The sequence below is a fragment of the Cyclopterus lumpus genome, chromosome 2 (assembly GCF_009769545.1).
Source record: "Cyclopterus lumpus isolate fCycLum1 chromosome 2, fCycLum1.pri, whole genome shotgun sequence".
Lineage (NCBI taxonomy): Eukaryota > Metazoa > Chordata > Actinopteri > Perciformes > Cyclopteridae > Cyclopterus > Cyclopterus lumpus.
This window is the reverse complement of record NC_046967.1, coordinates 8,846,380-8,874,342: the sequence shown is the minus strand read 5'-3', so window position 1 is coordinate 8,874,342 and position 27,963 is coordinate 8,846,380. Positions and strand designations below refer to the sequence as shown.

Genomic DNA, 27,963 nt, shown 5'->3' with positions numbered 1-27,963 from the left:
GAGAATGAAAACGATCCGGCTGCCTCGGTTAAAAGCTCGCTGAGTAAAAAAGGACGAACCGGGATCGGACCGCCCCGGGCCATCGACATTCCTGGGATTCGGAGCATACAATCCCCCCCAAAAAAAACGGTATTTCTGAGGGTTTGTTGCATTATTGCAAACGAGGTCATTGGGAGCTTTTTCTTTCGTGTTCTCTTCAGTCATGAAGGTACGAAAAGGAGCTGTAGATCAATTGTGGTTCAGCACTAATACAAAAAAAAAAACACAGCCTAGTAACTGAGTCGATAGGACACAGGGAAGAGATTAGCAATCAACGGGCTCTTTCCTCTCAGCCTCGAAGCAAAAATATTTAGTTATGCCTTCCCCCCCCCCCCCCCCCCCCCAAGGAATCATTCCTTTTCATTTGGTTCATGACAACCGTGCGAATTATATTAAATCACCAAGTTCACAACTTTGATTTGCAACCTATCGATGCAACTCGAGGTGGAGGAAACAAAAGACCAGCGGCAGGATTCGCACTGATGAAAGATGCTGACATGTTCGAGACCTGTATCCATGGCGACGCTTCTGCCAATGCGAACAGCTGGATACCTTTGTGTAAAGGTGAAAATCCCAAAACGATAACAACTCAGAAATGCAAGCAGTCAGAGGGAAGGAAGGTATTTCATTAGCGGGCAAATAGAGTCGGCCATGACAGCGACGGCACCATGGCAACGAATGTCCTCATACAACGAAGAATGTAAAAACTCGAATTATTCGCAGAATTATTATGCTCCTGTCAAACGTCTATCGAGAACCAACTCCTTCCAAAAGCAGCTCTCAACAATACGCGCGTTGTCGGTTGCAGAGCTGGATTGGAAGGTAAGTTGCCGGTGAGAGCACCCCAGGGTGCTGACTGGAACATTATCTATCACACGCCACGGCAGGGCAATAATGGGTTGAAGCAAACCTCTGGGTATATAAGGATGTCTGCACGGCTCGGAAAAGACTCTCTCGTGTGAACCCTGCAAATATATTTGTTTAGAAGAAAAAAAAAGAGAACAACTTGATATGAGTGCACAAGGGAGCCCCCCGTTTTCCTCACCCGAAGCATTGGTTTGGAAGCAATTGCGCACAAGTTCAGGAGAGGTTATCATTTTCAGTCTCCTCGTCTAACCTGACATCTATAAACTCACATTATCTGACACCTGCAGCTGCACACGTGCCTTTAAAAAGGGGAGTTCTGACTCGGTGCCATTTAGGAAGCAATCGCAGCGAGCATAAATGGACCACTGACCCCTTTGGCTTAATCCAAAAGAGGTTAATGCATTAGAGATGGAACACTTCCAAGCACTCATCCTGCCGAAGATGTATTTTTACTTTGAACGCCCGAGTACACCATCTGAAAAACACCTCGAGAGTCGGTTATCCAGTTACCGTTAGTCGTTGCAACAATACGCTTTTCACTTAAACATTGCATATGCACTCAAACACAATAAACACAACTGTTTACACTCATCACGCGCTGAGACCTGCATGTGCTACCGGATGCTATTTCTGCCCCCTGGGAGCCGAAGCTGACCAATCAGGAGCGGTCGGTGAGAATCGTGGGGGAAAATGTCTGTAATCCCGAGTCGGATTGATTGCATAAGGTCCCTTGCACTTTTTGTGACATAACAACAGCTTGTGACTACTCGTGACATCTCCCTCAGAACCGATGGGAGACCAAAAACAGAGCTACGAAGGACAGGGAACATTTAACGTACATATGAAAGGTGGGCACGTGATAGCAACTAAAAATCTCATATGTTGATGGCATGTTCAGAACTGGTTTCTGCTGCCCCAAAGTGGCAAGAAAAACAAAAAACATTAATGTTTTCGCATTGTTTACACGATTTTCACTATAGGCACCGACGGTAACGATAAACAAAATAATAAACAATGCCAGTGTCTCGCAGTGCTGTCAGCAGCATATGCTGACACATTCACAGAGAGCTTAAGCCTCCATCCACAGAGGCCTTGGAAAAACCACTCAAGAATCATTTTCATTAACGGAGAGAGAGAGAGAGATAGAGAGAGAGAGAGAGAGAGAGAGAGAGAGAGAGAGAGAGAGATGTGGATGTGGAGTCAATAGAGGGCTGCCATCGCGCCGTGATCTCTGATGGTTAAGCTGCGGGAACAGTGAGGGCACCAGGAGAACGGAAAGGAGCGTGTGTGTGCGTGGGTGTGTGTGTGTGTGCGTGGGCGTGTGTGTGTGTGCGTGGGTGTGTGTGTGTGTGTGTGTGCGTAGGGGGAAAAAAAAGGGGGTCACAAGAGGAGGCCAGATGGCACAAACTAGACGAGATGCATATGTGTAGCGACAGGAAACACACACACGCGCGGACAGAGATATTCGCAGTGAATAAACAGGGGGGGGGTGAAGCCTCGCTGTGATTGGTTGAGGGGAACAAAATGTGTGCCCCGTCCCTATAGGAGGTGGGCTGTGCAGCTTGGGCGACAGGAGACGTCAGGCCGGAGGGAGGAGACGAAGGAGCAGGGGGCCACTGGAGCTGTCAGGCACCCTTTAGTCCAAATATATATAGCTCTTTGTGCCGTTGGGACAGGCCTATTTTGTTACTAAGGAACAAGGCTGTACACAAGACTCAAGCTCTAAATGTGATGCCCGCAGAACGCACTCTGTATTTCACCCTTTTTCGATCGTGCGTTCGTTTTACTGGCAGCTGTCACATTTTGCAGATATTGCTCTCCTTCACGGGGGAAAATGTCAAATAATATTATTGCACACTGGAGTGGGTTATTTGAGTCACGTCCAAGGCACAATGATATCCTTACATCATTTAGCGCACTCAAGAATTCTGTTTGTTGACTTGCCCTGCATTTAAAACAAACCCAGATGAGGCTTTATCTAAATTATGAAACACACAAATGTGATATATGCTGATTTAAGCAAAAAATAAATTAATAAATAAAAACTGAAGGATGTCATCAGTTTCTTTAATTGTTTCCTGCAGCCTAAGCAAGTCCAGTCACATATATATATCCAATATTGTTTTCCATCGAGTCTGTAATGTTTAATACATTGCAGGATTGTATTTTTCTTTTTTCTGCATCGTCTGCTTACTTTTCTTTCTTTTCTGGTGATGATTGCCCTTCATATTTGACAACGCTCAAAAGATGCAATCTCGAAAAAAAAAAATCTCTTGTGCTCAGCTGTGGGTTAGCGCGTGGGCGGACCTAAAAAAAAAAAAAAGAGAAAAAAGGTGGAGGAGGAAATATTCCTCTCAGCTCAAGAGAAGGTGAGCGGAGGGGTGGAGTGGGAAGGGGAAACATTGCATTCTGGGCTTCTGAGTCAGCTCAATAAACTGCTGTCCCCCCCCCTGCCTGTCGCCCACTTGATCCACGGGGAGGAAGAAGGAACACACGTTCTGCGACCGTACCCCGGTGGATGTTCTCTAGAAGCGGCACATGTGGCGCAGCGTGTCCTTCGGCCCTCGTCAAAACTATGAAGAAAAAAATAAATAAATAATGAATCGAACCCAAAATAGATGCCTAACTTTTTTTTTGTTGCTTTCTACGCAGTCAATCCAGAGCCAACTTTTTTTTTTTTTTTGCTATTCATTATTCCAACAAGTTATGGCCCCAGTAATTTGTTTTCTCTGGCACGTAAAAGATAATTAAGCAGTAGTGTGTTGCCACTTCACATGTTCTTGGCGTGATTCCAGACACTCTGAGTTGATGTCAAAATGCAAGTTACTCACCCAATAACTCTCATCTGCATTTTTTGTGCAATATCACGATTCGGATGCATTTGAATGAGTGGGGTATTGACAGGTCTGTGTATGTGTGTGTGTGTGTGTGTGTGTGTGTGTGTGTGTGTGTGTGTGTGTGTGTGTGTGAAAAAAAGCGCTAGAATCCGTCATAATGGGGTCAACGGGATTTTAAGGCCAGCAATTTGAGCACTGAAGTGTGGGGTCAAAAAGAGTACATCTTTTTAAAGTAGGGCATTGTTAGCGCATGATTTCAAATTTCATACAACATTTTTTTTTTTTTTTAAACTTCACTAGTTTGGTGCCAAGTGTTTCTGTCAAAAGGCCAATAAAGCACTCATTAATGCTTTGGGTTAATGCAAAAGTATAAATATAAATAAATATAATCCATGATTAGCTCAAATATTAGTTATAATAATATTATGTCTATTCTCTTCCTTCATTGTGAAGCACTTTATGCTGCCTTTCTTGTTTGGAAAGTGCGTAAACAAATGACGTTATTCTAATTGTCATCACGAGTGTGGCATGGCACTACATGATGTGTGGTGGTGTTGTTGTAAAACATAAATAAAAATGGTTCCATGACATATGTTTTCTGAGCGAGTACTTAAGAATCACGCTTTGGCAAAAGTTTCGCTCCTTGAATAAAGTAACCCCGAAGAAGAAGAAGTTTTGGACTCATAAGCAGTGGAGATGTTTCACATTTTAGCCAGTGAGAAAAAAAAGGGAAAAATTATGATTATTTTTTTTTTCCAGCGAGTTCAATATGATCTGATTACGCCGTCTGCCGAGAAAACACCGCCAAACGTTCCCCTTCACGGACAGCTTTAAGGTTTCCATCCTTTTGTTCCCCCCCCCTTGCTGTGGCATCACAGGCCTCCCATCACTGTCAGTGGACACGCTGGCAGAGTGTCGGGCGCCCGGGGGGGACACTGACTTCCCTGCAGCCGTTCCCTGTCACCGCGGACCCATAATTGGCCCCCTGCTTCCCACCAGAGGAGGGCCTGTTCGTGTGTGTGTGAGTGTGTGTGTGTGTGTCAGGCGCCGCGCGTGCCCTTCGCCGCCGCCTGTCAGGTTCTCGGATGACGCACAGATCCACGGGCGCAGACTGCTATGAAGACATTCTGTCAGCTCAGAGTTGCCGGGAACTGCTGAGATAGTTCAATCTGCGGGGCTTTTTTTTTTTCACAAGGTTAAAGTTGGGAGGATTTTCAGGGGGGGGGGATGTGCCATATCTAATCACGGTGGAATGGAGCAGAAATAATAAGATGTATGCTGTGAAAACGCACTGCGGGGGGGAGCAAGATTTGGCCCACAATGGAGGAAATGTGAGACAGAAGAACAATTCTTTGTTATCGGTTTGTAATTAGTTCCAAAACGCTCAATCGTTCCACGTCTATCTACACGTATTCGCCTCCCCCCCCCACCCCCCTCTCTCTCTCCTCGCTCCCCCGGGGTCAAACATTGGAGGTGCTGCTCCAGCTGACAAGTGAGAGTAGATAGATGTGTGTGTGTGTGTGTGTGTGTGTGTGTGTGTGTGTGTGGAGGGGGGGTGATAGCACAGACCTGTGATGTGTCCATCCTCAGGAGAGGTGATTCTGACAATGAGAAGACCTATAAGCGGCGGTGCTGTCAGATTATGCAGCGGCCCCCGAGGCACAATGCATCAAGGGAGGGGGGAGGGTTGAGTGTGGTTGTACACGTGCAATGATAACTGCTGAAACGCTGCCATTTATACTAAGCAATTTAAAGTGTCTAAAGTCTGAACTTTGTTTTTTTTTTGGGGGGGGAATTTAAATGAGAGGAGGAAAAAAACTGGAGATATTAGAGACGATGTCAAGTGCTTGATGAGTGACTGCGTGTGCATACGTGAATATGTACGTGTGTGTGTGTGTGTGTGTGTGTGTGCAACAAGCAGAGCCAAGGACAGTGGAAAGCCGGAGAGATATAGAGAGATATGGAAGAAAGACGGAGTGAGTCATCACGACACTAAACTTTTTTTTTTTTTTTTTTTACACCACCTCAATCTGTGGCGGTAAGCACATCGAGTAATCTTTTTTTTTTGTTTTTTTTTAACGGGACTGTCAGCGCGGTCGGCATCAGTTTAGCGGGGTCGATGCAAAATTTAATTAAGAAGAGCGCGCGGTTATCGAGAGCGCCGCTCCGCTCGGTGTCGCCGTGTGAATTGTAATCTTTCTCGATTGGCGATGACGGCTTCACGCTGGCGACGATAGCCCAAAAAAGACGGGACGCGGCGATTGGAGGACTCAAATGTTGTTTTGATGCAGAGATGATGATTTTTTTAATTTTTTTTATAGATATTCAGAAAACTCCAAAAGAGCACACGATCAATAGTTATTCTCATAACTAGGGTTCAACGTGTCTGCATCCTGCTGCTGACATTATACAACTTCTTTAGACAGTAAAAAAAAAAAAAAATATGGAAGTTATTGAAGTGTTTTGAAGTCTTATCGGCAGCAACCATGTTATCCATCGCATGCTGGTAGAAACCATGAGGTTCACGGGCTAATCTCTCACCCAAAAGTACCAAACCTGCCACTGAACACTCCAACCACACAGGAGGCTCCATGTCCGACGGAGGCAACAGACAAAAACACCCGAATATCTCCAATTATTTCATTTGTCAAGCGGTGTTCTATTTTCATACGCGTCTGTACTCCACCATTACATCTTCTGCCGCGGTGGCTTTGCTTCCACGCCTTTTCAAAAATGCAAAAATAAATAAACTTCTTCTTCTTTCCTCTTCCTTGCTGCGAGAACAGAAGTAGAAAGGCCCTTTCATTAGCTAATGTAGGTTAAGAGGAATGATTTACATGATGTTTAGTGGCCTGTCAATCATCGGCGACGGCGGTCGGAGTGTGCCGATGGAGACGTATGAGATGGGGCGTGGGGAGTAGGCGGACGGGAGCAATTCAGAAATAGACGCACTGGAGGAGAGATGCATGAAAAGGAGATGAGAAATGACAAAGTGTGGAAGGCAAAGGGGGGGGGGGGGGGGGGGGGGGGGGGGGGGGGGGGGGGGGGGGGGGACGGATGCGGGCACTCGAACAGACACAAAATACGAGTGGAAGCGATGGCGTGAGAGTACATGAGAGGAGGAAAAAAAAAAAAAGGAGTCGAGCCACAGCAGAGATTACAGATATTCGCACGCAACCCCTCTTTTTCAGCTGACGCGGGGAGAAGAAAAAAAAAAAAAAACGCCACATTGTAGACGCCCGCATAACGAGAACCACTGGACCGTCATTAAAAATCCAAAAGGCCGCGAGACGAACCGAGCCCCCACCTGACTGTCGGCTGTTGTTGCCCCCCCCTCCCCCCCCAGAGGAACGCGCCTTGTTGAACCTGCTCCTCTTCTGTCAGCACTTTCATAAATAATTCACCGAGCACTCCGGGGCGACGGAGCCTCTCCTTTCTCTCCGCGTTTATTTTTATTGCCCCCCCCCCTGTATTTGCAGAGACACGCTCGTTTTGCATAGTTTGAGGAGGCCTCTGGGTGCGGGGTCACGAGGGGTGCACGCTCAGAGGGGCGTCGAGTTGATGCAGATTCGCTGCTGCAGGAAAATCAGTTTTCCAAATCCCAACCCCCCTAGTTTTCATATTTTGTCAGATGGAAGAAGAAAAGGCCGGAAGAGACACGACCCCCCCGCCCCCCACCCCCCACCTATCACCTCCATCTCTCACACTTCCCCTCACAGGTCGCACAGAGGTCCCCGCTCGCTGCTCCGTCTCCATCATCAGCCCTTAACACTGACATCGGAAGCTCGTTAAAGTGCGAAAAAAACACAAAGCAGCTGTGGGTATTTACAACGACATCCAATGTGTTAATTATTGTTGGGTGTCAGAAAGGAAAAAGGGTATATAATAAGGAAGTAAAAGTTGTTTTTTCACAGCATCTAGTCATTTAACAGAAGCATGATGATTAGGCACATTAGACGAGACAAGTCATTTATTGTTGTGCAACTGTGACGCTTCAATGGATGGTTTTTTTTCTGGTTTAAACAATACTTTTTCCTCTCTTCCTCTTCCTCTTCCTCGTGTTTTCCGGGGGACCAGTCGGGGAAATCGGTCACATTAAGTTTGTTAATGAATAACAGTGACATCACAAGACATTATCTATCCTTGGTGGTAACATCAGCCGTCACTGCGTGAAGTTTGTAAACTTGACGGCACACCAATAGAAATCTCTTGAAACGATAATAAAGGGTATATGTAATGTACAAAAAAGTTGCGTGAATAGAGTTGTCATTTGGATGGCGATGGCGACGGGCACCGTAGGCGCGTCAATTGACGCAGTAGCATCCCATTTATTGTATTCATTCGTGTTGGGTATTTTCAGTAGGAAATGTTATTAAAAAAAAAAGGTACCCAGCGTAAAGAACATGAAAAAAATACATACATCTGTACTACTTTCAGCCACACACATATCACCTTTTTTTTTCCGCCTGCTGCATCTGGTTCATATCTGGCTCTACTCCACAATCCACAGAGAGCAAAGAAAAGAGCTTTCTAATGCAGTGGGCCCAAAGATAAACGTGGATGCATCTGCACCTGCATGTGCATTTATATATAAATACGCACGCTTTTCTTCTCATTCGCGCAATGCCATCTCACGCTCGTTTTAGGGGGGATCGAGAGAGGGAGCAAAAGACGGCGACACTGAACGCACACTACCGGCATAAATAAATTGTAGTGGTAGCTGCAGCTTTAAAGCGGCTTTCATGAAAACACACTACATATGAGGTATGTCAACCATCATATATATATATAATGTTATTCCTCGCCGTGGACCTGGTTTCGTCTCCGGCATCGCAAAGCGGGTGAATTGGTTAATGTGATGCGCTCAAACCCGCCGCCGCCGTCCCATTTAGGCGTTTACCGTGCGCAATTTTTAAGACACCGAAGCGTTGAAAGTGAATCCGACATGTGCGACATGAGTATTAACCGATCTGCTCGGAAAGGAAACTGGGTCACACGAGGAGCCAGGATGGCTTCATCAGACGGGGAGGAAGTTACTGGACCGTCCTCACTGTCCTTGTTCCCCCCCCCCCCCCCCCCCCGTCTCACTGGCCCACCCACTGGTATCCCTTGGCCGTCTTATCCCTCAACACACCGGCTTTATTCTGAAGGGTTGGGGGGGGGGGGGGGGGTTGGTTTCAGTTTAACTGTGGACAGCTGGTATAAATCTATGAACTATGTATTGTATTCGGATCCAAAGCCTTTGCCTCTGGATGTTTGGAGCATCACTGTCACTAATACAGAGTGAGGTCGACCAATGATGTCGGGGGAGAGGTTTTGGTAAATTCCAAAACGTTGGAAGCACACGAACATCTTGAATATCAGCGATAACTCATCTGATTTGTGTAAAAAAACAACAACAAAAAACGATGACTCATCAAAGTGAGTCATCGCGCGACGCATTTGAGATTGCAAAAGGCGAGTGGACCATGTCAAATTGTCTGTGTCATCTCATATCTGGAACAATAGGAGGTCCATTAGGCACAGACTTGACTAATTTAATCGCGGTAAATGATGAAGCGAGAGGCCATTGGAGACAGAAGAGCTGGAAAACTATGAGCATCTATAGCCATTTCGACTGGAGAATGAAATGTGTTCACTGTGTTTAAAAAAAAAAGAAAGAAAAGTGTCGTGAAAAACAACTTATTCCTACACGCGTGACATTTAATGTCGTGCGTGTTTTCCCGTAATCACCAAGAGTGAGGCGCCCTGTGATGTCTCAGCGCTGACATTTGCATATTCCCACTCAGTCGCTCTCTCTCTGATAATCATTCATCAAACTGATGAATGGTTGTCACATTACGCGGGATTTGTATAGACGGGACGGAAACAGACTCTTTGCAGCAGCGACCGTTCAATGAGGAGTGAGGGGAGGGAGGGGAGGGGGGGGTAGTGGGTAGAACCGAGCCTTATTGGTGACGGAAAGGTAATTAGTATCTTGGTGTTCCGTGTATTACAAGAGCGAAATATGTGTCGGCTGCTAACGACGAGCCTGCCGAGTGAAGAAACCGCAACTCCTCTCGCCGAGCTGTTTAATAAGCGGGGGAACAAAGACGGGAGAATTAGAGAGGAAAAAAGTGGTAAAAAAAAATTAGAGGAGTTTAGAGGCAGACCACCGGCGCTCCCTGCCAGCATCGCGCACACCCCAGAGGAGTAATTCAAGAAGTTAATACGAGCAAGGTCAACGCGCAGATACACGGGACCACTCCTCCCCCCCCCCCCCCCCCCCCCCCTCCCTCGCAGGTCGTATTACGGTAATGCGTTTGGACAACTAGCCTCGTTTCTCAAACATGAGTTCATGCATCCCCCCCCCCCCCCCCCGGTTTTTACCACGCGGCGTTCACTTCCGTCAACGAGCCACACAGTATCCTCTCTCATCAGCCTCCCGTTTCCGCGGACTACAGTATCACAAATCACCGGTTCCTCTTCTCGCGTCAAAGGGCCCCCTGTTTGTTATCGGGTCGGAGGTCGTCTCCTCTGCAGCGAAAGGAATAAGAAGAAGAAAAAAAAAGCAGACAAACGGCAAACGGGGATTTTTGGTCCAGGTTTCACAGTAGAGCGGAGGTGACTGACAACTGGGGAGATTCCTCCCCGGCGCATGCTAATGGGAGGATTGGAATGTGGCAAAAGGAATGAATTGGGTCTCGCAGGGCTGGTGTGTTTTTTTTTTTTTGGGGGGGGTTGAGTTTGCTTTGAACTATTCTTGAAAAGAAAATCTCTCGAGTCCTGCTGTGAATATTCGCCGCGGCATCAATGGTCTTACTCGAGTGCACTTTAAGAGTGTTTCCACACGCCTGTTTGGATGTGCTCTTTTTTTGTGGGGGGGGGGGGGGAATTAGCAAGGAATGGTGGAAGGCCATTTATAATACAAATAAAGTGTTCCAAATCGAAGACATGTTGACCGCTCTGACCCAAACACTACAAACTCAAGGTCCACTTACAAGCTTATTCTGGAGCTTTTGACCACATGGTATTCAATAGCAGATTGAGCCGCTTCATTTTTAAACTACAATGGATTAAAAAAAAGAAAGTCCCAGTTTGTGCTCAGAAGGATCAAACTCCATTTCCATGATAACTGAGCAATGAAGACCGTGTGATACAGTCAAGGGCTGCAGAAATTGGCATAAATTCCATATTTGGAATATATATATAATATTATATATACATATAATTTCATATTATCAGGTGTTTATTACATTTCAGATCGGGCAAAGTGCAAATATAATTACATTTTTTGGCTAATGATTACATCATTGGATGCTACACACATCCACGCAATGGAAAGGCATGTCCATTCACATTGCATTGTTCCACCTTATTGGGAATTCACGCTAGGATTGCAACCCTGAAAAGGAAAACATTGTGACTGTTCCAGTTCACCCAAACGCCGCTGCACTTAAAATGAGTGTCAAAACAATTCCATTCTGTTCCAGTAGCTCAGAAAGTGAAGTGCAACCACTTCAGGACAGCTTCAAACGCGAGACTATTTCTGGATAACTGGACTGTTTTTGCCCAACGGGGTGTAAAATCCCCCCGTTGAATCCCTGATCCTCCTTATCGCGTCTCTTAGCCTCTCCAACCAGGTCTCATGGACAGTAATTAACAGGAATTACACAGGGTTCCTATCTGCTGAGCCCTTTCCCCATTTAGGGCCTGTCTGCTGGGAGATTACCACTGGAGGAGGGCTACTTGATCGGGAGGCGGTTGTGCCAAGCTCGTCCACAGCTTTGGCCACTTCCAGTCATGTCTTGCACTTGCAAATATAGACGCTATTTATTTATTTTTACACCAAAAAGGGGAGGTAGAATGTGTGGAAATGTCTCAAATAAGAGCTTATTAGGATTAACAAATTGCGCAATTACAATTCATCTGAAATGCGTCTCACCTCTGCTTTAAATATCAAGGAGATATTGGCAGTGTGAGCAAATTCAACGACCATAAAAATGATGCCTTTAGGTAAATTGGAGGTGGTGAGCTGCATAATTCCATGTCTTCCGACTGCGCTCGGTTCAAAACTAATCGTGCATTGTCACCCACGTAAAATCAAAAGATGGCCTCTGTCTCTGTCTATCTCTCTCTTTCTCTCTCTCAGCCCTGCACATTCTAAATGTTTAACAGGATCCTTGAGAAAAGCCTCTCCACTTCTGTTTCCCTGGCAACTGGCATGCATTGGAATTGATGACATCTCCTGATCGCCCACTTACTTTGCACTAAAAACGCTCTCCCAGTGAATCTCCGCCAATGCCAATTCCACTCGCGGAGAGATGACGGCCCTCTTCCCACAGTGGAAGGGGAGACGGAGAGGAGGCGAGAGGATTTCCATTTGACAAACATGCAACAACAAAAAACTAATAAAAACATTTGTATTGTGTGCATCCGTAAAGCACCGGCAAGGTCGGGAGAGGACATTATTTCTGTGAGAACACCGGCGATGTTTCTATCTTTAAAGAATTCAACATGAAGGGCCTCTATAATTCATGTTCTGCTGAGTGCCAGTGGTGTAAGTCTCACTTACCTATTTGTATAAGCATCTCCGTGTGACTCGCTATCTTTTCAGCTCCGCCTCGAAGCTGCGAAACTTCTTTGAGAAAAAGACTGAAACTCTTGTCCTTTTCCAGACCATGTAGTTAAACGTTTATCATCCAACGTTGTCCCCCGTTTCCTCACACTTTCACTCCCTCCCTTAATTAACATAGACAGGCAGCCAGACAGCTCCGGGAGGCCAGAAACCCGTCGCAAGACCGCTCGCTGTCACCTTGTTACCGCCGTAATGGGTTCAGACGAGGTCCCCGTGACACAGGAGAGGGGAAATGAATTCATGAAAGCCCGGCCTCGCACGCTTTCCACTTTGCCTTTGTCTTCCTTTGCCCTTCCTCCCCTTCCCACATCCCTCCACCTACACAGCCTTGTTTAAACTGTAGCCATCGCACAACAGAGCGAACGTATTCGACATAATCAGGCGCGCCCCGATGCGCAATTCATTCCGCGTCATTAAAAAACACACACACATACAGACGTGTGGCGCCCGACGGAAAATTAACAAACGCGTTCCTGGCGTGTCCGTTAGAATCAATTCATTAATTCCGAGCCACATTTCAGCGGCTGTTGGTTCGGGAGCTATTTGCATGTCGACAATGGAGATGCAAACACTCAAAAAGCGTTCGCTAAAGTCAACAGAGCAGAGGCGTCTGCGATCACTTGTTTAAACATTGGCTTCAAGTGCCGGTACCTTCGACGGCCGAAGGACTGTCAAAGAGCTGGATGTCGTGCATGTCAAGACACTGAGCTGTCAACGCCATGAGGGTGCTCGGGCACTCGCCGACTCCTTTCTGGAGGCCCCGGAAAGAGGTCAAGGGAAAAGCCTTTTCCTCTACTAGCAAAGACTGAAAGAGAAAAAAAAGGCAAGAATGTCCTTTATGCGTATGTCTTCATGGCCTGTGGGGGAAAAAAATGGCCACACAAACCAATTAGGAGGGAACGGCGTGTGAAAAGCAAAAAAAAAAAAGAGATAATTGTCTTGTTTTGAAGCTGGCGATGACAAAATAATGGCGCCCGTCGCTCAAGGTCATTGCCGGAGCGGCCCCGTCCCGTCTAAATGACCTTTAAAACCTGGAATTCTGACAGCTCGTCGTCCCGTGGCCCAAACAGTCGACCGCGGACGCGCGTTCCAGCTGCTTCATTGTTCCCATTATAGATTCGTCGCGCTGATTTGTTGGTTTAATCCCATCATTTGGTGACTCCATTCGGGCAGATTTCTCTATTTCCTTTATCCCAGAGTGGATAATCCTTAACCCCCACCCCCCCCCCCAACCCCTTTTGAAGGCCTAGTGGGTCGTCAGCCAGCAAATGTGCTCATCAATGCACTGATCAATCGTACTCGTTCAGCATGGCTGTTTGATTGGATAATCGGCGCCTCACTGTGACGTGTATGTGTGTGCGTACGGAATCGATATTACAAACATAGGTGTGTGTGTGTGTGTGTCTGTGTGTAGCTTACATGCTGATTTAGTAAATGTGGGGATCCTAATTCAATTGACTTACTCGTTTCAGAATGAGCCAATAGTTGACTTGACGGACTTTGTTTTTTTGGAAAGCGTGGCGTGCGATCAAGTGGCCGCGGCTGCACAACACAAATATGCCGACGCGGCCACTTGATCTCCTGTTCTCATGGGTGAGCAGCGTTCAGGGTCACTTAACAAGCACGGCCCGGAGGGCGGCTGAGAAAGCGGCGACCTCTCGATGGCGATCCTAGATGGGTCCTTTGGTCCATCGTCAGTCACCCCGAAGCACACTTCCAAAAGGGTTAAAAGTCCCGACCGCGGAGGTAGCCCCCCCCCCCCCCACCACCACACGCGAAAAAGAAATATCAAATGAGGTCATTTAAATCACTCAATTATAGATGTTGACATTGCACGCGCATTGTATAGCTTTAAATGCCCGGGATGACAATTCCATGATGTGAAATGTTTCTTAATCCTTCCCCCTCCCCGCCGCACTGGAGATCAAAAGAAATGCTGGAATTGCTTCCCATGGCACATTGGAAATGGTTTTCTGACAGTGTAATACCAAAATCATTTACCCGGCTGCATTTTGGCTTTGGTTATGAAATGCAGAGATGTCGTTTTCTTATTTTGTTTGATGTGCCTGAGCCAGACAAAGAGGGTCATTTACATTTTGTCACGTGGCTTTAAATGAAATACTGACGCATGCCTTTGACGTAAATTAATAACAACCAGTCGTGTTGCTAAAAAAAAACCTTGTATTTTGCAACTCTTATTGCTAACGGCTACATGGTGGATGCCATTTCTTGCCGAAGGAGTTAAGTCTGATTGAGAAATCGAAGAAAAGAAGAAGGAAAAATGGTGAATGTTTAGCATTACCCTCCTGGTTGAAATAACACCCGTACCAAACAGTTTCCTTCCGCAACTAATCTCCTATTTGCATATTAAAGGCTATGAAAGACACAAACAGAACCATAATCCTGAGCTGTCCTTGTGTTTTTTCAAGACCAGGCACAGAAAGGCGACACAGAGCCTTTGGAGAGCGTTGGGAGCAGCAAAAGGAGGCCTTTCAAATAGCTATATCACACACTTGTTTTTTTAAAGGGTGGCATTGCACATTAAACATTGTAATCAGGCCATATTTGAATTTCAATGCGCAGCAAATGAAAAGGTGTTGGAATGGGACTTTTATTTGGGAATTCAACAGGAGTGGTTCAGGGCTGGAAGTGAGCGGTACGACTCGCCAACAATCAATAGATGGCATTACCCTAAAAAGGCATTACCCTAAAAAGGCTTTTCTCCGGGGTACTTTTCCCAGCTGTTTTGCCGGGATTGGGTTTCATTGGACAAACAAATAAGCCATAGATTGCAAGTAAACTCAACCGCTCAACAATTGCCTATAAATAATCACCGCGGTCGCTTTTAATTAATTGTCTTTGCCGGTGCGGAGAAAATTGTAAGGTCAGCGCCCTAGCAACAGTGGCGTTAATCATTCCATCAAGCTATTTAATCGGTTGCTCTTCCATCATCTGATTTATTGATGGGAAACGATAGCATCTTCACCACTCATTAGGCTCTGCAGTGAGAATGAAAAAACAAACCCTCAAACAAAATGAAAGAAAACATACTTTGTCAAAACAGCAGCTAGCAGACTTCACAGTTAAGCTATGGGCCTCATTACACACACGCTCAGAAGCTAGCGCTTCAAGAATCAAACTTAATTGGGTGCCTGAACATTGCATTTTTACACAGCTATTTATTTTAAATGTTTTTGATGTCGGATGATATACGGAAGGGGGGGGGGGGGGGGGGGGGGTGACACTTCCATGAGAGGTTGAGCGGAGCTGAAAACAGGATAATTACCCTCTGACAAGATCACACGCACAACGCAGGCAAAGGTTGCGGAGAAATGAGCTTTTCTAATCCCCGTTTGGGAGGGCGCGATTGTGTGAGAGAATGTGCTCCGAACGCCCAAACACTCGCGGATGGTGAGTTTGCGGCGTGCCGCGTTGCTTGGCTACTGGCAGCACGCGGAGAGACGCGACGCCTACGAACATCTGTAGCGGCCTCTCTCTCTCTCTCTCTCTCTCTCTCCGTTAGCAGGAGATGCTAACGGGGAGAGAGGCGGAGCTCCTCGGATGCTGCAGCCTCCGCAACGAGGGACAACATCGACAGGGCTCCTTTCTTTTTTTACCTCCGGCGAGCATCATCAGGACTGAGACCTGCCATGTTATTTACGTTCCCCGGGTTATTAGAATATAAATCGTTTTTTTTTTTTTAAGGCCAACCGGGGCTGTAAAAGCATTTCATTGCTCTTTGACCCACAGCTGAGAACTTTGCACATTTAAAGGGCTGCCACTTTACGTCATATAAAATGGAATAAATTAAAGACACTTCTTGTAAATTACAGATGATGATGCCCCCCCCCCCCCCCCCTGTCTTTCCCCCCTAATGCCTCAGGGAGAGAAACACACACACACTCCTAATGCAGCACCGCTGTACATATGTGGGTTTCATGAACGCAGAGGGGGGATGCTGCGCTGTGATTGGCTCATAAGAGACCAGCGAGGGGCTTATCCCCTGGGAGACGACAGTGGAACTTAATTAATAAGTAGAATTTATCGATCATTGCACTGCAGGGAAATCAACTGCCACCTTTCTACTATTTTTTAGGCCCCCGGAGAATCGTATATATTAGGGGTCCTAAATATTTCAACACATCGAACGCAAAGCGATAAACATGGCAGGGAAATATGCGATTGGAACTTCACTGTAAATTGTGCCAAATGAAATTACAAGGCTTGCTTACAGGGAATACTTGAGCTGAAATGCGAGCGAGATTTATATATATTTTTTTTTTTGAAAAGCAAATTTGGTTGCGTCTTAATTAAAGTAGTATTTACCTCCCCTAAACGATAGGTAATTTGGCTTCGGATAAAATGGCATATTTCTTCTCGTGGAGGGAATACCAGGCGACTCCTGGCTAATTACGATAAAAGTGCTAAGCAGTCGGATCTGAATGGGACCCGCCTGCTAAACAGTGGTGAGAAAGGCAGCCGGGGGGCCCTGAGAATGGACTCAACCTGGTTGGTTTCCAGAACTCCTGCAGTGCGTCAGTCTCCTGCAACCAACAAAAGCGCACTCCTCGGCAAGCGAGCTTACATCCTTTCTACCCTCGCAAAGAGAAAAACGGGGGAAAACTGAAAAGACCCAAACTTGGCAAGGACTGCCTCGAGACCTGTGAGGATTCACTGGCGCCTCTCTGCGTGTTGCGAAAACAGGGTTGATTGCGCTTTGACCGATCCCAGTTTGACAACAAACAAAAAAAGAAGACGAAAAAGGAAAACGTACAAAGAGAACAAGGGAGTAGTGTTTTTTTACGTTTCGTTTTTGTTCTTAGCTGTCAATGAGCGACGCGGTTAGAACGGATGTGTTCAAACTTTTCCAATAAAAGGCGCATTAGAAAAAAGAAGAAGAAAAAAAAAGGCCACACGCTGAGTGCCTGGCTGATGCGACAGCCTCATCAAATGCGACGTCGTGGGCGGGGGGGGGGGGGGGGGCGGGTTCACAAATAAAACGTCACCCCCCTCGAGTGACCGCCGCCTCATTGTGTGCGGCGCGGGGCTAATTAAAAAAAAAAATCCCAATCCTGGCGCGGCTTCTCGACAACCCTGAAGGCGGGGGGGGGGGGGGGCACAAGCTTCCCATCCAGTGACATTTCCTCGCCGTACTGAATTCTTCCAGTCGAGTCCTAACAAGCAAATAATTGGTTCACGGGGGTCAATAATTGGTTCACATGTCATCGCCTATGGCGTGCAGCGCGAGGGTCGTGTGACCAGACGGAGACAGTCGGAAAATAACCTGTTGAGCCCCCCCCCCGCCCCCCACACACACACCACCACCCTGCCCCCGCTACCTCGACGGACTGGAAAGAAGTTGATCAGTCAGAGGCCAAAGCTTGCCCATGCAGCTGCGAGCCCCGTTGGTCACGTGACCCTCGTCTGCGAGGATGAAGATGATGAAGGTGCCGTTTGTAGCTTTTTGACAGGCAGTTTGAGATACTAGGTATTAGGTGACCTCCTAACACTCTTTTTCACAAGGTGTCCCGTATTCAAATAAGATATCGTGACACATTGCACGATATTAGCACCAGATATTAATGTTGTACTGTGTTAACTTGGTGCATATAATCCACATGCCGGCTCAGAATTGCATAATTGATTTACTTTCATCCCATCGCCTCACCAAAGACAAACCCGCCTTCTCTATACGTTTATTCAGTTATTAATTCATACATGTTCTCATGGAAACAATGCACCACAGTAACTATAAATATACTGTATGCGTCCCAAGCCGTCAATCAAGGGGAAGGATCCCTGAGTATAGCTATGAGTCCTTGGTTATACGATGCATTCTGTTGAACACAGATGGCTAAAAAGCTCATGTATGCTCTTTCTAACCAAAGGAAGAAATACATGTATATTCTGCACACCTAGCAATGGTTCACGGACATGTTATTACATCCTTAGGCCGGTTATGTTCTTAGAATCCCGGAAAGCAGCTGGTGAAGCTAATTATGGAGGCTGATAAAGTTGCAAAATGACCAGAGACAGTGTTGCCATGCAAATCAATGAACTCCCCTCAGAAATCAAGCCTAACTGAGTTGCGTCGGTCCAAAATAAAGTTAGAGCCGCAATCAATCGTAAAAAAAAAGAAAAAAAAAAAAGAATGTGCTCCAAGAGTCGCGACGCTGGAGAATAAAAGAAAAATAATCGAATGTCTCGGAGATTGCCGAGGCTGAAACTAGTGGGAATCAAATGACCAGTTTGTCTGATTTTTTAATACTTGTCTTTTTTCTTCTTTTTTTTTTTTTTTAAACAGGAGGTCGGTGAGGATATGAGCTCTCCTTGAGCCCAATCTTCCTCCACTCAACAGATACTGCAGGTGTGTAATGTATCGGCCGAGATTAGGATCCGGTCTCCAGCGTCCATATTAGGAGGGGGGAGTATTATTACAGCTGCTTTGCTTTTTGTTTAGAAACATTATTTTTTTTTTTTTTAAACACAAAAAAAAAAAACAGGCTCTTGGCATAAACCGGTTAAAATCAAATGACGACAATAACGATTGTGGGAATAAGAATTAGTGTATCGCTTTAATTATTCAGGCGGACATCTATCCGACTCCCCAGCGGTACCGTCTGGCCTCCAGGAGCGAGTCGCAAATCAATGGCAGCAATAACTATCACTTTCTATCCACGGGGAGGTTTGAGGAGAGGATGCCGGGTTGGAGCGTAAAAGACGGGGCGAGGTTTACGCCGAAGAGACCAGAAGGGACAGCGGAGCCATTTCAAAAGTGAGGGACCGTTTTAATTTCAAGAGGGGCGCGTAGCCCCCGAAGAGAGCACACCGCCCCTCTCGGTCGTGACAAAAAAAAGAAATGACGGAGAGGAGCATAAACGGCATAAGAATCGTGTGCGAAGATTACTAGACAGACGGACGCAGGGCGAGGGGAGGGGGAGGAGGGGAGCACCCCGCATGGATTCATCATGCGGTGCAGCCCCAGGTTAGAACGCGTGGTATTTTTGGGTACAGTCCCATCGCCCGCCTCCAGGAGCTTTGCATTGTACCGAGAGACGACTGCTTCGTCCCCCCCCCCCCCCACCGTCGCTCAGCTTCGTGAGAAGCAAAAGGGGGGAATTAAAAATCATATCTGGGACATGGATGTTTATGTCCACATTGACCCCTTTTCCCTCATTACAAATGGTACTTATTTTATGTTCATTGACACCGTTCTTCTCTCTCTTTTTGTTGAGAGAGAGTTCCACTCCCACTGAAGTGCTCTTCCTTAAACCTGAGAGCCAGATGCTCTTAAATGAATGGGCGGCCAGCCTTCTCCGTGTTTAAATCCTCTTTCGGACTAAAGCTCATTATCATCCACACATATATAAATCTCTCAAATTGCTACCGAACGCCCCCCCCCCCCCCCCCGGCTCTTTAAAGTGGGCTGAACAATTTGCAAAGGGAGCCCGAAATGAACATATTATCTTTCAGAGAGAAATATTGAACTGGAGATAATGCGGCGTATTGTGTTTCGATGTTTGAATGCAGACAGTTGCGCTTCCCGTGGTGAGAACAGTGAAGGGTCGAAGCATCTTGACCCTTTTTGGAAGGTGAAGACCGCTCCACTTTAGAGTCTTTATGCACCTACGAAAAGATTAGACATTCAGTCCGGTATTTAAAATGCTTCAAAAAGGGGGCGGGGCCAAATGTCACATTTGAAAAAGTAGATGCTTTTTTTTTTCCCCATCGGTGACTTCTCAAATGGAAAGCATTCGGAACAAACGATGCAAAAGGAATAACGTGTGAAACAAATCCCTTTTTGCACATTTTAGGATGCTTCAAAAATAATTTAAAAAACATCCCTCCCTGCTCTAAGACAAGTTTAGGGACTGCTTGATTGGCATGTGTCTGACCCCATTAGCGCCACCCTCACTGACAGCTCATTTCCCAAATCTGGATTTCAGTAAACCCAAATCAGCCCACGGACGTGGTGGTACGCCTCCGGGTTTTATGTCTTAAACCCAAATAAATAAAGATGGCTGTGTCTCTGACACACACACACACACACACACACACACACACACACACACACACACACTTGAGCTCTAAACGCCTCGACCTACAGCTCCACGCTGAGCTGGCGGCTCTCGACATGCTTTCCCTGGCATTTTTCTCTCAATTGCTGTGGCGTTGTTACATTATTACAGGTCAGGAAACGGGCCACGCACGCGGAGACTATGCCGCTCATAAATCAGCCGTTTTGGTCGTCATCCATCTCACACGGAGGTCTGCGGCGCGTGTTCCCGACCTGGAACGCATATCCATAGTACCGTATTTTCCGCACTATGGGGCGCACTGGATTATAAGGCGCACTTGTCAATGAATGGTCTGATTTCCGATCTTTTTTCATATATAAAGCGCACCCGACTATAAGGCGCATTAAAACAAAACAATAATAAGTGCGCCTTATATAAATACGGTAACCCCGGTTCTCTCTCTCTCTCTCTCTCTATGTGGCAAGCCATTTAATTTCTAATATCATGTGTGTGATCAATCTCCCCCGCAATGAACAGGCGGGCGCAGTGGAGGCAATCATTCAGCGGTTGTGGCAGGTATGCGGTATTGACCGAGGGGAGATGAACCGCAGGCCTCTCTGTGTGTGTGTGTGTGTGTGTGTGTGTGTGTGTGTGTGTGTGTGTGTGTGTGTGTGTGTGTGTGTGTGTGTGACGGAGAGAGACAGAAAGACAAAGAGACACAGAGAGAGAGAGGATCTTGGATTTCAGCTTCCAGTTTTCAATACCTGCTGAAGTTTCTTGGATTTGTTTGGGGGAAATATGTCTGAACGTCATTTCGGGCCCACCTCAAGCGGTGTGTAATCCATCCGCTGGACCTTCAAAACTGATATCAATGCACTTTCTTTTCTTTTTTTATTGCTTTCAGAATCCAGATTTTATTTGGCGTTCAGTCGTATTTTCCATTTGTGAAACTAAATAACACGGAGGAAAAGGGCCGTGCACCTTCCCTCCCTCAAAAGTTATCGCTGATAGCCTTCCTGCCATATTTAACGTCCTTAAATATCAATTACAAAAATCAAATGGCTTGCCATAATTGAATTTGTGCAGTGCACCGACGTCCCCTGTTAGGAATCAGTGTCACGTCCAATTAGGAGAAGCCTTATTATTGGCCAAATTGCGAGTAGCCCCATTACTGTGGAGGGGGAGATTCTCTCCTTTAACTGACATATTAATGCTGACATCCTCCCAGACTTGAGCTTTGCCCCGTGGTGTAAAGACTGTAAATTGAGCAGACTGTCAGGATGTCCTTGGTTCTTCCTCCCTGGAAGAGCGAAAAAAAAAAGTCCCGGAAAAAGCGAGGGGAAGAAAATATGTTGTGGACCTACTGTAGCGGCAGGAGATAAATACACGGATGATGAGCGGTTGCTCTCTAATGGGAACCAAGGTCTTGTTGCCGTGGCGGCTTTTATTTACAGCTACTCTTCACCGGCCCTCGGACCATCCGTAAGACAGACGAGACTGTACTGTTTTCCATTTGGGGAACAAGCGTATAGGAGACCTGTTTGTTTAAATAAAAGAATGTTATGCATGTACACGGATAACAGAATGATGCAGTCACTGGGAGTGAGGGTGATGGGTAATGCATTGCTGGAGCCACTGGGAGTTTGTGGAAAGGTAAGCATCATTTGTCTGGGGAGCCATCAATGTCTGGCGAAGAAATTGGGGACTAATGAGTGCACGGCAGAAGGGAGGAGGGAGGCCAAATCCGTCTCAATCAATGTCAGGGGGATATGATTGTGAATCTACAACTGTCAGTGTTTTCACACGGTTCACAGTTTTTTTTTTTTTTTTTTTAAAGAGGTTGACTTTTCTGGGGGAATATTAAAAAAAAACTGAAAATGTCTCCAGCTCTGCAGCAAGTACACTTTAAAAATGCTGAGGCGGCGGATTGGTGAAAAAAAGAGGTTTGTTGAAAAAGAAAAAGTGACAAGCGATTGTTCAGAATAAACTGAGCTATTGTCCCTGCAGGGTCCACGGGGGTAAATGGTCGGTGGCCGACTGCGACGGCGTCCCCGGGTTTTGCCTCATTAGAAAATCAACCGCGAACAACACAAAGCTCTCGACAGCACCATTTTTAGAGTGGTTGCATAAACTCGGAGGAAGAATTCACTGAATGTAATTGACGTTTCAGCCATACCAAACGCTCCGTTTAGGTCGTGTTTAGGATGTGTGCGTGCCCCTTTTTCTTTCTTTTTTTCTCCTCCTGTTCTGCATTCAGGTCCGCTTAAAGTCCCCCCGCGGTACCCTCCGATTGTATACGTGTGAGGAAAAGAATAAATGCATATTTATTACTTCAGAGAAAGAAGAAAAAAAAAATACCCCCCCCCCGAATAAACGAGACCTCGAGTTCTATTTCATACAGCAAATTAAAATGCAGCCGCGTCGCGCACAGAAAGACGGAGTCGGCTCTTTTTAGTGCAGCGATCCAACCAAACGGGTTCCTTTCAGGGTTTCTTCGCCCGGCCCTTTTTCCGAGCATCTCGTGTATGGATATTACGACACAAGGGAGCGGATTCTGTGTTTGAGGCAATAACGGAAACTGAGAAGATCTTTCTTCTTTTTCCTTCTATCACCAAGAATAGCAAGTGCAACCGAAATAGAACAACAACGCTGGTCTTTGTCCGTGAATCACTCAAATCCACAAGGAGATTGACTATAATTCACTTTTTGAGCATTCAGAATGGACCAAACTGATTTCCCCTAACACTCGTTTTTTTTGATAACCAGCCACTTCTTAGCCAGTACATTTCATCCCACATTGGCATATGGTTGCTCTGCAGAGAGAAACCAAGTCATTGGTAAGAGTCGTCCTGAAGGCCAACGGTCACTTTACCCACCCGGAGTTTCCTCCGACTGGGGAAACCCACTTCTCTAATCTTCACACCAGTCTGACCACCAGCAGCTACTGCTAAGCCAATCCCCTTTGGAGCCGGGGAGGAGCAAAGAGATTCTGTCGGGGAAAAAAAAACACAAATTCAATAAGCCAAAAATGCCTGCTGGACGGAATCGTACATCGCGGATGCGACATCACCGACCGATAGTACACGACAATGTAGCAGCGGAGGGAGGAGGGGAGGGGGGGGGTTTACTTCAACATCTGACTCGATGTGCTGTTTTAAGCAGAAATATACATAATTATTCTGTTCGCCCAACCGTTCAGGCCAGATCAGCATTCTAACAAAGAGGAACCACAGCAGAGGACAAATGGATATGTTCTCCTGCTTATGCGTGCTGAGGCTTAGTATCGCAGATATGCATTGTATGTTTTTGCACTGTAACAAACGCAGACAAAGCATTACTCCAAGACGGCCGTTTTGAATTTAATCATCTACAGATAATAGCAGTGCACTGTGCAGGGGTTTCTTGGTGTGTGTGTGTGTGTGTGTGTGTGTGTGTGAGCCCAGTGCGAAAGGAAAGCAAGTGAGATAGTGGATTCATTGTTCCTGAGGGAGTCAATCAAGCCATTTAATTTCCTTTAATGGGCTGACACTCACCAAAGATTGTCAACACTGAATTCTGTTTAACAAAAAAAAGTTACGGATGAAAACCACTACGTGTTTACAGAGTCTGGAGTCAGCTCACTTTGTCTTATTAGAAATGATAAATTAGTGATTTGTTTAATCAAATCCAACTGGGTCCCCCATACTCTCCTGAGAAAAACTGTGCGGAACATTTTGATTTGAATGGAATCAACGTCACAGTATTTCGGCTCCGATGGGGAAAATATACAAAACATTTACAAATAAAAAAAAAAACGTTGCAGCTGCATGACCCCCGACCGAAGCTTAAATTGTTCAACACTGTTGGAGCCTGCATAAAGAGGCCCTTCACAGTGCAAGATATCGCATACACAGTAAGTAGTCCCAGTTGATCAGAGAAAGCTATATTGCGAGATATTTTTTTTACATAAACCTCTCAAATCTGCAGAATAAAGTGTTATCTCATAAACAAAAGGAGCCCTATGAAAACACACCCGATGTGACACCAGGATATTCGCCCCCGCTGTGTTTCTTTCCATTCCATATAAAAACATTTTAAAAAAAATCGTCTTTCATTGCCCAGAACCCCCGTTTTACAATAGTGCTCTAACTTTCAACCAGCATGGCCTCGAATAAAGCCGTACAAGCCCCAAAAAAAAAAGAAAAAGAGAAGGAACAAAGGACGGAGGTCTAGCTCGGATGGGGTGTTCATTTATCAGCGGGCACGTTTCAAATCCTCGCCCCGGGCAAATGGCTCGTGGAGCATCCGATGAGATGGCCCGTAGGGACTCCTGCTGGAGACGCGGAAAAACCTTTTGATGAGCTGTGGGCCGTTCCTGCACCTGTGTCTAATATGCATGGGTAAAAAAGAAGGAAAAAAACAGACGCAAGCAGCTACTGGATAAAAAAAAAAGAAAAGAAAGAAGAACCAATGCCCTCCTCACCGGACTCATCAACAGACTGCGAATCATCACCGCCCGGATCATCACCTGTACCAAATCATCGGACCACATCACACCTGTACTCATCCAACTTCACTGGCTCCCTGTACAATACCGCATCGCCTACAACAACCTTCTCCTCACCTATAAAGCTCTCCACAATCTAGCCCCCGCTTACCTCTACGACCTCCTTCAGGAATACACTCCCTCCCGCACCCTCCGCTCATCCTCTTCTGGACTGCTAACCATCCCCACGTCACGCCTCAGTACCATGGGTGCCCGAGCCTTCAGCTGCTCTGCACCCAGGCTCTGGAACTCCCCCCCCCCCCCCCCCCCCCACACATAAGACAATCAGACTCCATCACATCATTCAAGTCTCAACTCAAAACTCACCTGTTCAAACTGGCACACTCTTTATAACTGGACCCTGTGCACTTCGCTCGATTTTATGTTGATGTTCTGTTTTAACGTTGTTCCTATCTTTCATGCTTTTATCTTTTATCCCGTATTATTTTATTGTAAGGTGACCTTGGGTGACTTGAAAGGCGCCTCCAAATGAAATGTATTATTATTACTAAAGAATTGTTAAATAAATAAAAAGATGTGCCACGTGGGCTTCGATGCACACCGCCTCACGGATCCAGAGAGCGAGAGCTAATGGTCGGCCTCCTCTCTGCAAACACCACCGAGCCGGGTTGCGTTCATTGCCCCCCGGGGCCTCGTTTGGTATTACCGCGCTCTTGTGGGGGGAACAATTGATTGCGTCAACGTGAATGGAAACACATATTTAAAAAGAAAAAAGGAAGAAGAAAAAAAAGGTAAGACATGGGGTTATTAACGCCCGTCCGCACCGTTACGAAATCGGATTCACGCTGCAGATAATGAAGACAGTGTGGACGATTCTGAGCACGTACAAGAAGAAAGAGGAAGAAGAGCATTGAAGTCTAAGGATTCAAACCTGTTACAATTAATGTAGCATGTATCTGGTAATGTAAGAAAAATAGATACTATTTGGCTTTTCTTTTTTTCTGAGCCGTACATCATTACACCAACAAAAAGGAAGGCAGATACAATAGCGGTGGTCAAAAGAGCGGACTTACCTGAGCCTCTCTTCGACACCACTTTCAGGCAATGGACCACAACGGCATGAAGCAGGATCAGAAGAGGAATGGGAGCTTTCATTTTTTACCAGTCCTACGAGGAAAGAAAAAAAAAAACCTTGATTTATTATTCTGTACTCCATCCGAAACATTAAAAAGAAAAGAAAAAAAAGGAGGAGATAAAGATTTTAGGCAGGAGATGCTCGATCAAAGCCGAAGAAATTAAGAAAAAAACGCAAGTGAGCCAATAATTACGGAACTTTTTACGAGACCTGAGGTCAGCTGGAGAAAATCCAACCCAGCCTTTGTGCAGATCCCGTTCCCCATAGCGTTTGTCTGCCTCGGCTTTATTTATACCAGCGGCTCTTAAGGGAGCAACTGTATAATCAGGCGGAGGCTGTTGGTGATACAAATGTCAAGACGCATCTCTATCAAGACAAACCTGGCTCTGCAGCTTTGTCATCTATACACAACACTAATCCCACTTTTCTCCCCACCAACATGACATAATCAGGTCCCCCGCTTCATATCTCTGGTAGCACACAGCGCGTCATGCACTCCATCGGTAGGAGGTGGCAGGTACAACTGTGCGTGGACAAATTATTCGACGATCCTTTGCGAATATTTATTTATATAAATGTGTTTAAGTCAAATAAATAATAACGTAGGCAGATTTCTTATACTTTAATTGTGGTCTCAAATCGTCGGTCGGGTTGTCCACTTGTTTCTGCATGTTCAGATTTAAGTATATATTGAATCACGACAGGTCGTAAGATTATTGAAAAATAATGTGTGGCAATGCGTTAAATCTCATAACAGCCCAGGTTGGAGAGGTCGATCTAGCTAACACCGTGTCAGGGCCAATGTTTGCATATACATATTGTTCATTTATATAATAAAATAATACGTTCCTTTGCCAGCTTTGGGATGAATATTAGTTGAATGCGTGGAGAAACAGCTAACATTAGCATTAGCCGTTAACAGTCATTAAGAGAAAAGGTGAGAATCGTGTGCTTTATTGGATAATAATGCACACGCACTGTAGCCAATCAGAACTGAGGGTACGCTACGACAAAGAAAAGACTCATTGGACCCAATATTTAATTGGACTAGTTCCCAAAATGGACTCACAATTTTGCCAGTTGCTAAAAGTACCCTGCGTATAACTGTATGATTTTTTTTTGTTTGGCTGCTGGGATTCATGGATTGTGGAAATCTGGATCAAGGTCCATGCCTAATTATTCATAATTTCTGTCCTATTCATTGAATGTGTTGAAACTCGCTGTTCATTCTGTACACATGATATTGCTTCCGTCCATCCGGGGAGAGGGATCCTCCTCTGTTGCTCTCCTGAAGGTTTCTTCACTTTTTTCCCCCCGTAAAAGTTTTTTTTTTCAGATTTATTTTTGCGGAGTTTTTCCTGATCCGATGTGAGGTCCTGGGACAGGGATGTTCGTATGTGTACAGATTGTAAAGCCCTCTGGAGGCAAATTTGTAATTTGTGATATTGGGCTATACAAAATGAACTGAATTGAATTGCTGCGGCTCGACAAGATGTCCATGTCGGCTACGAGGGCGCTTCCATTGGCATTTCAGTCACGACGAAGATGCTTCACATAGATTCCACAAAGCCTTTGAGGGGGAACCCTGAAACGCCACAATAACCCTCGAGACACACACACACACACACACACACACATACACACACACAGTGGCATTCAAAACTGGCCCGTGGCCCAAAGATGGCGAAACATTGCCGAGTTCTCCCCGTCAAAGCGAGGGCCATTGTCGTCAGGCATCGGCTTTCTGCGACCGACGCCACCTCAGAAAAGCTAAACGCCGACCGCGCTGACAAATCTTATCTTTTTAATTACTTTCCCCATGTTGGGGCCGCTTGTCTGCAACACGAGCACAAACGCTGCGCTTCTTTGGTTTATTCCTCCCGTTTGCAGCGATATCCTGGACCGGTAGACATTAAAAAAAGGGAGCACTTCTTCTCCCTGAGAAGGTTAACAACATGCTCTTG

General features: G+C 45.9%; 1 protein-coding gene across 1 annotated transcript in view; it reads right to left on the bottom strand.

Moving 5' to 3' along the window:
- The window catches only part of LOC117740413 (interleukin-1 receptor accessory protein-like 1), a 155,237-nt gene extending 129,218 nt beyond the window's left edge, over positions 1 to 26,019 (bottom strand). The window contains exons 1-3 of the mRNA XM_034546805.1: positions 25,938 to 26,019; positions 23,255 to 23,367; positions 13,012 to 13,165 (exon numbers count right to left, since the gene is read on the bottom strand). Coding sequence (XP_034402696.1) covers positions 13,012 to 13,165; positions 23,255 to 23,367; positions 25,938 to 26,019 — 349 coding nt within the window. The remainder of the gene's footprint in view (positions 1 to 13,011; positions 13,166 to 23,254; positions 23,368 to 25,937) is intronic.
- Positions 26,020 to 27,963: the final 1,944 nt, after the last annotated feature.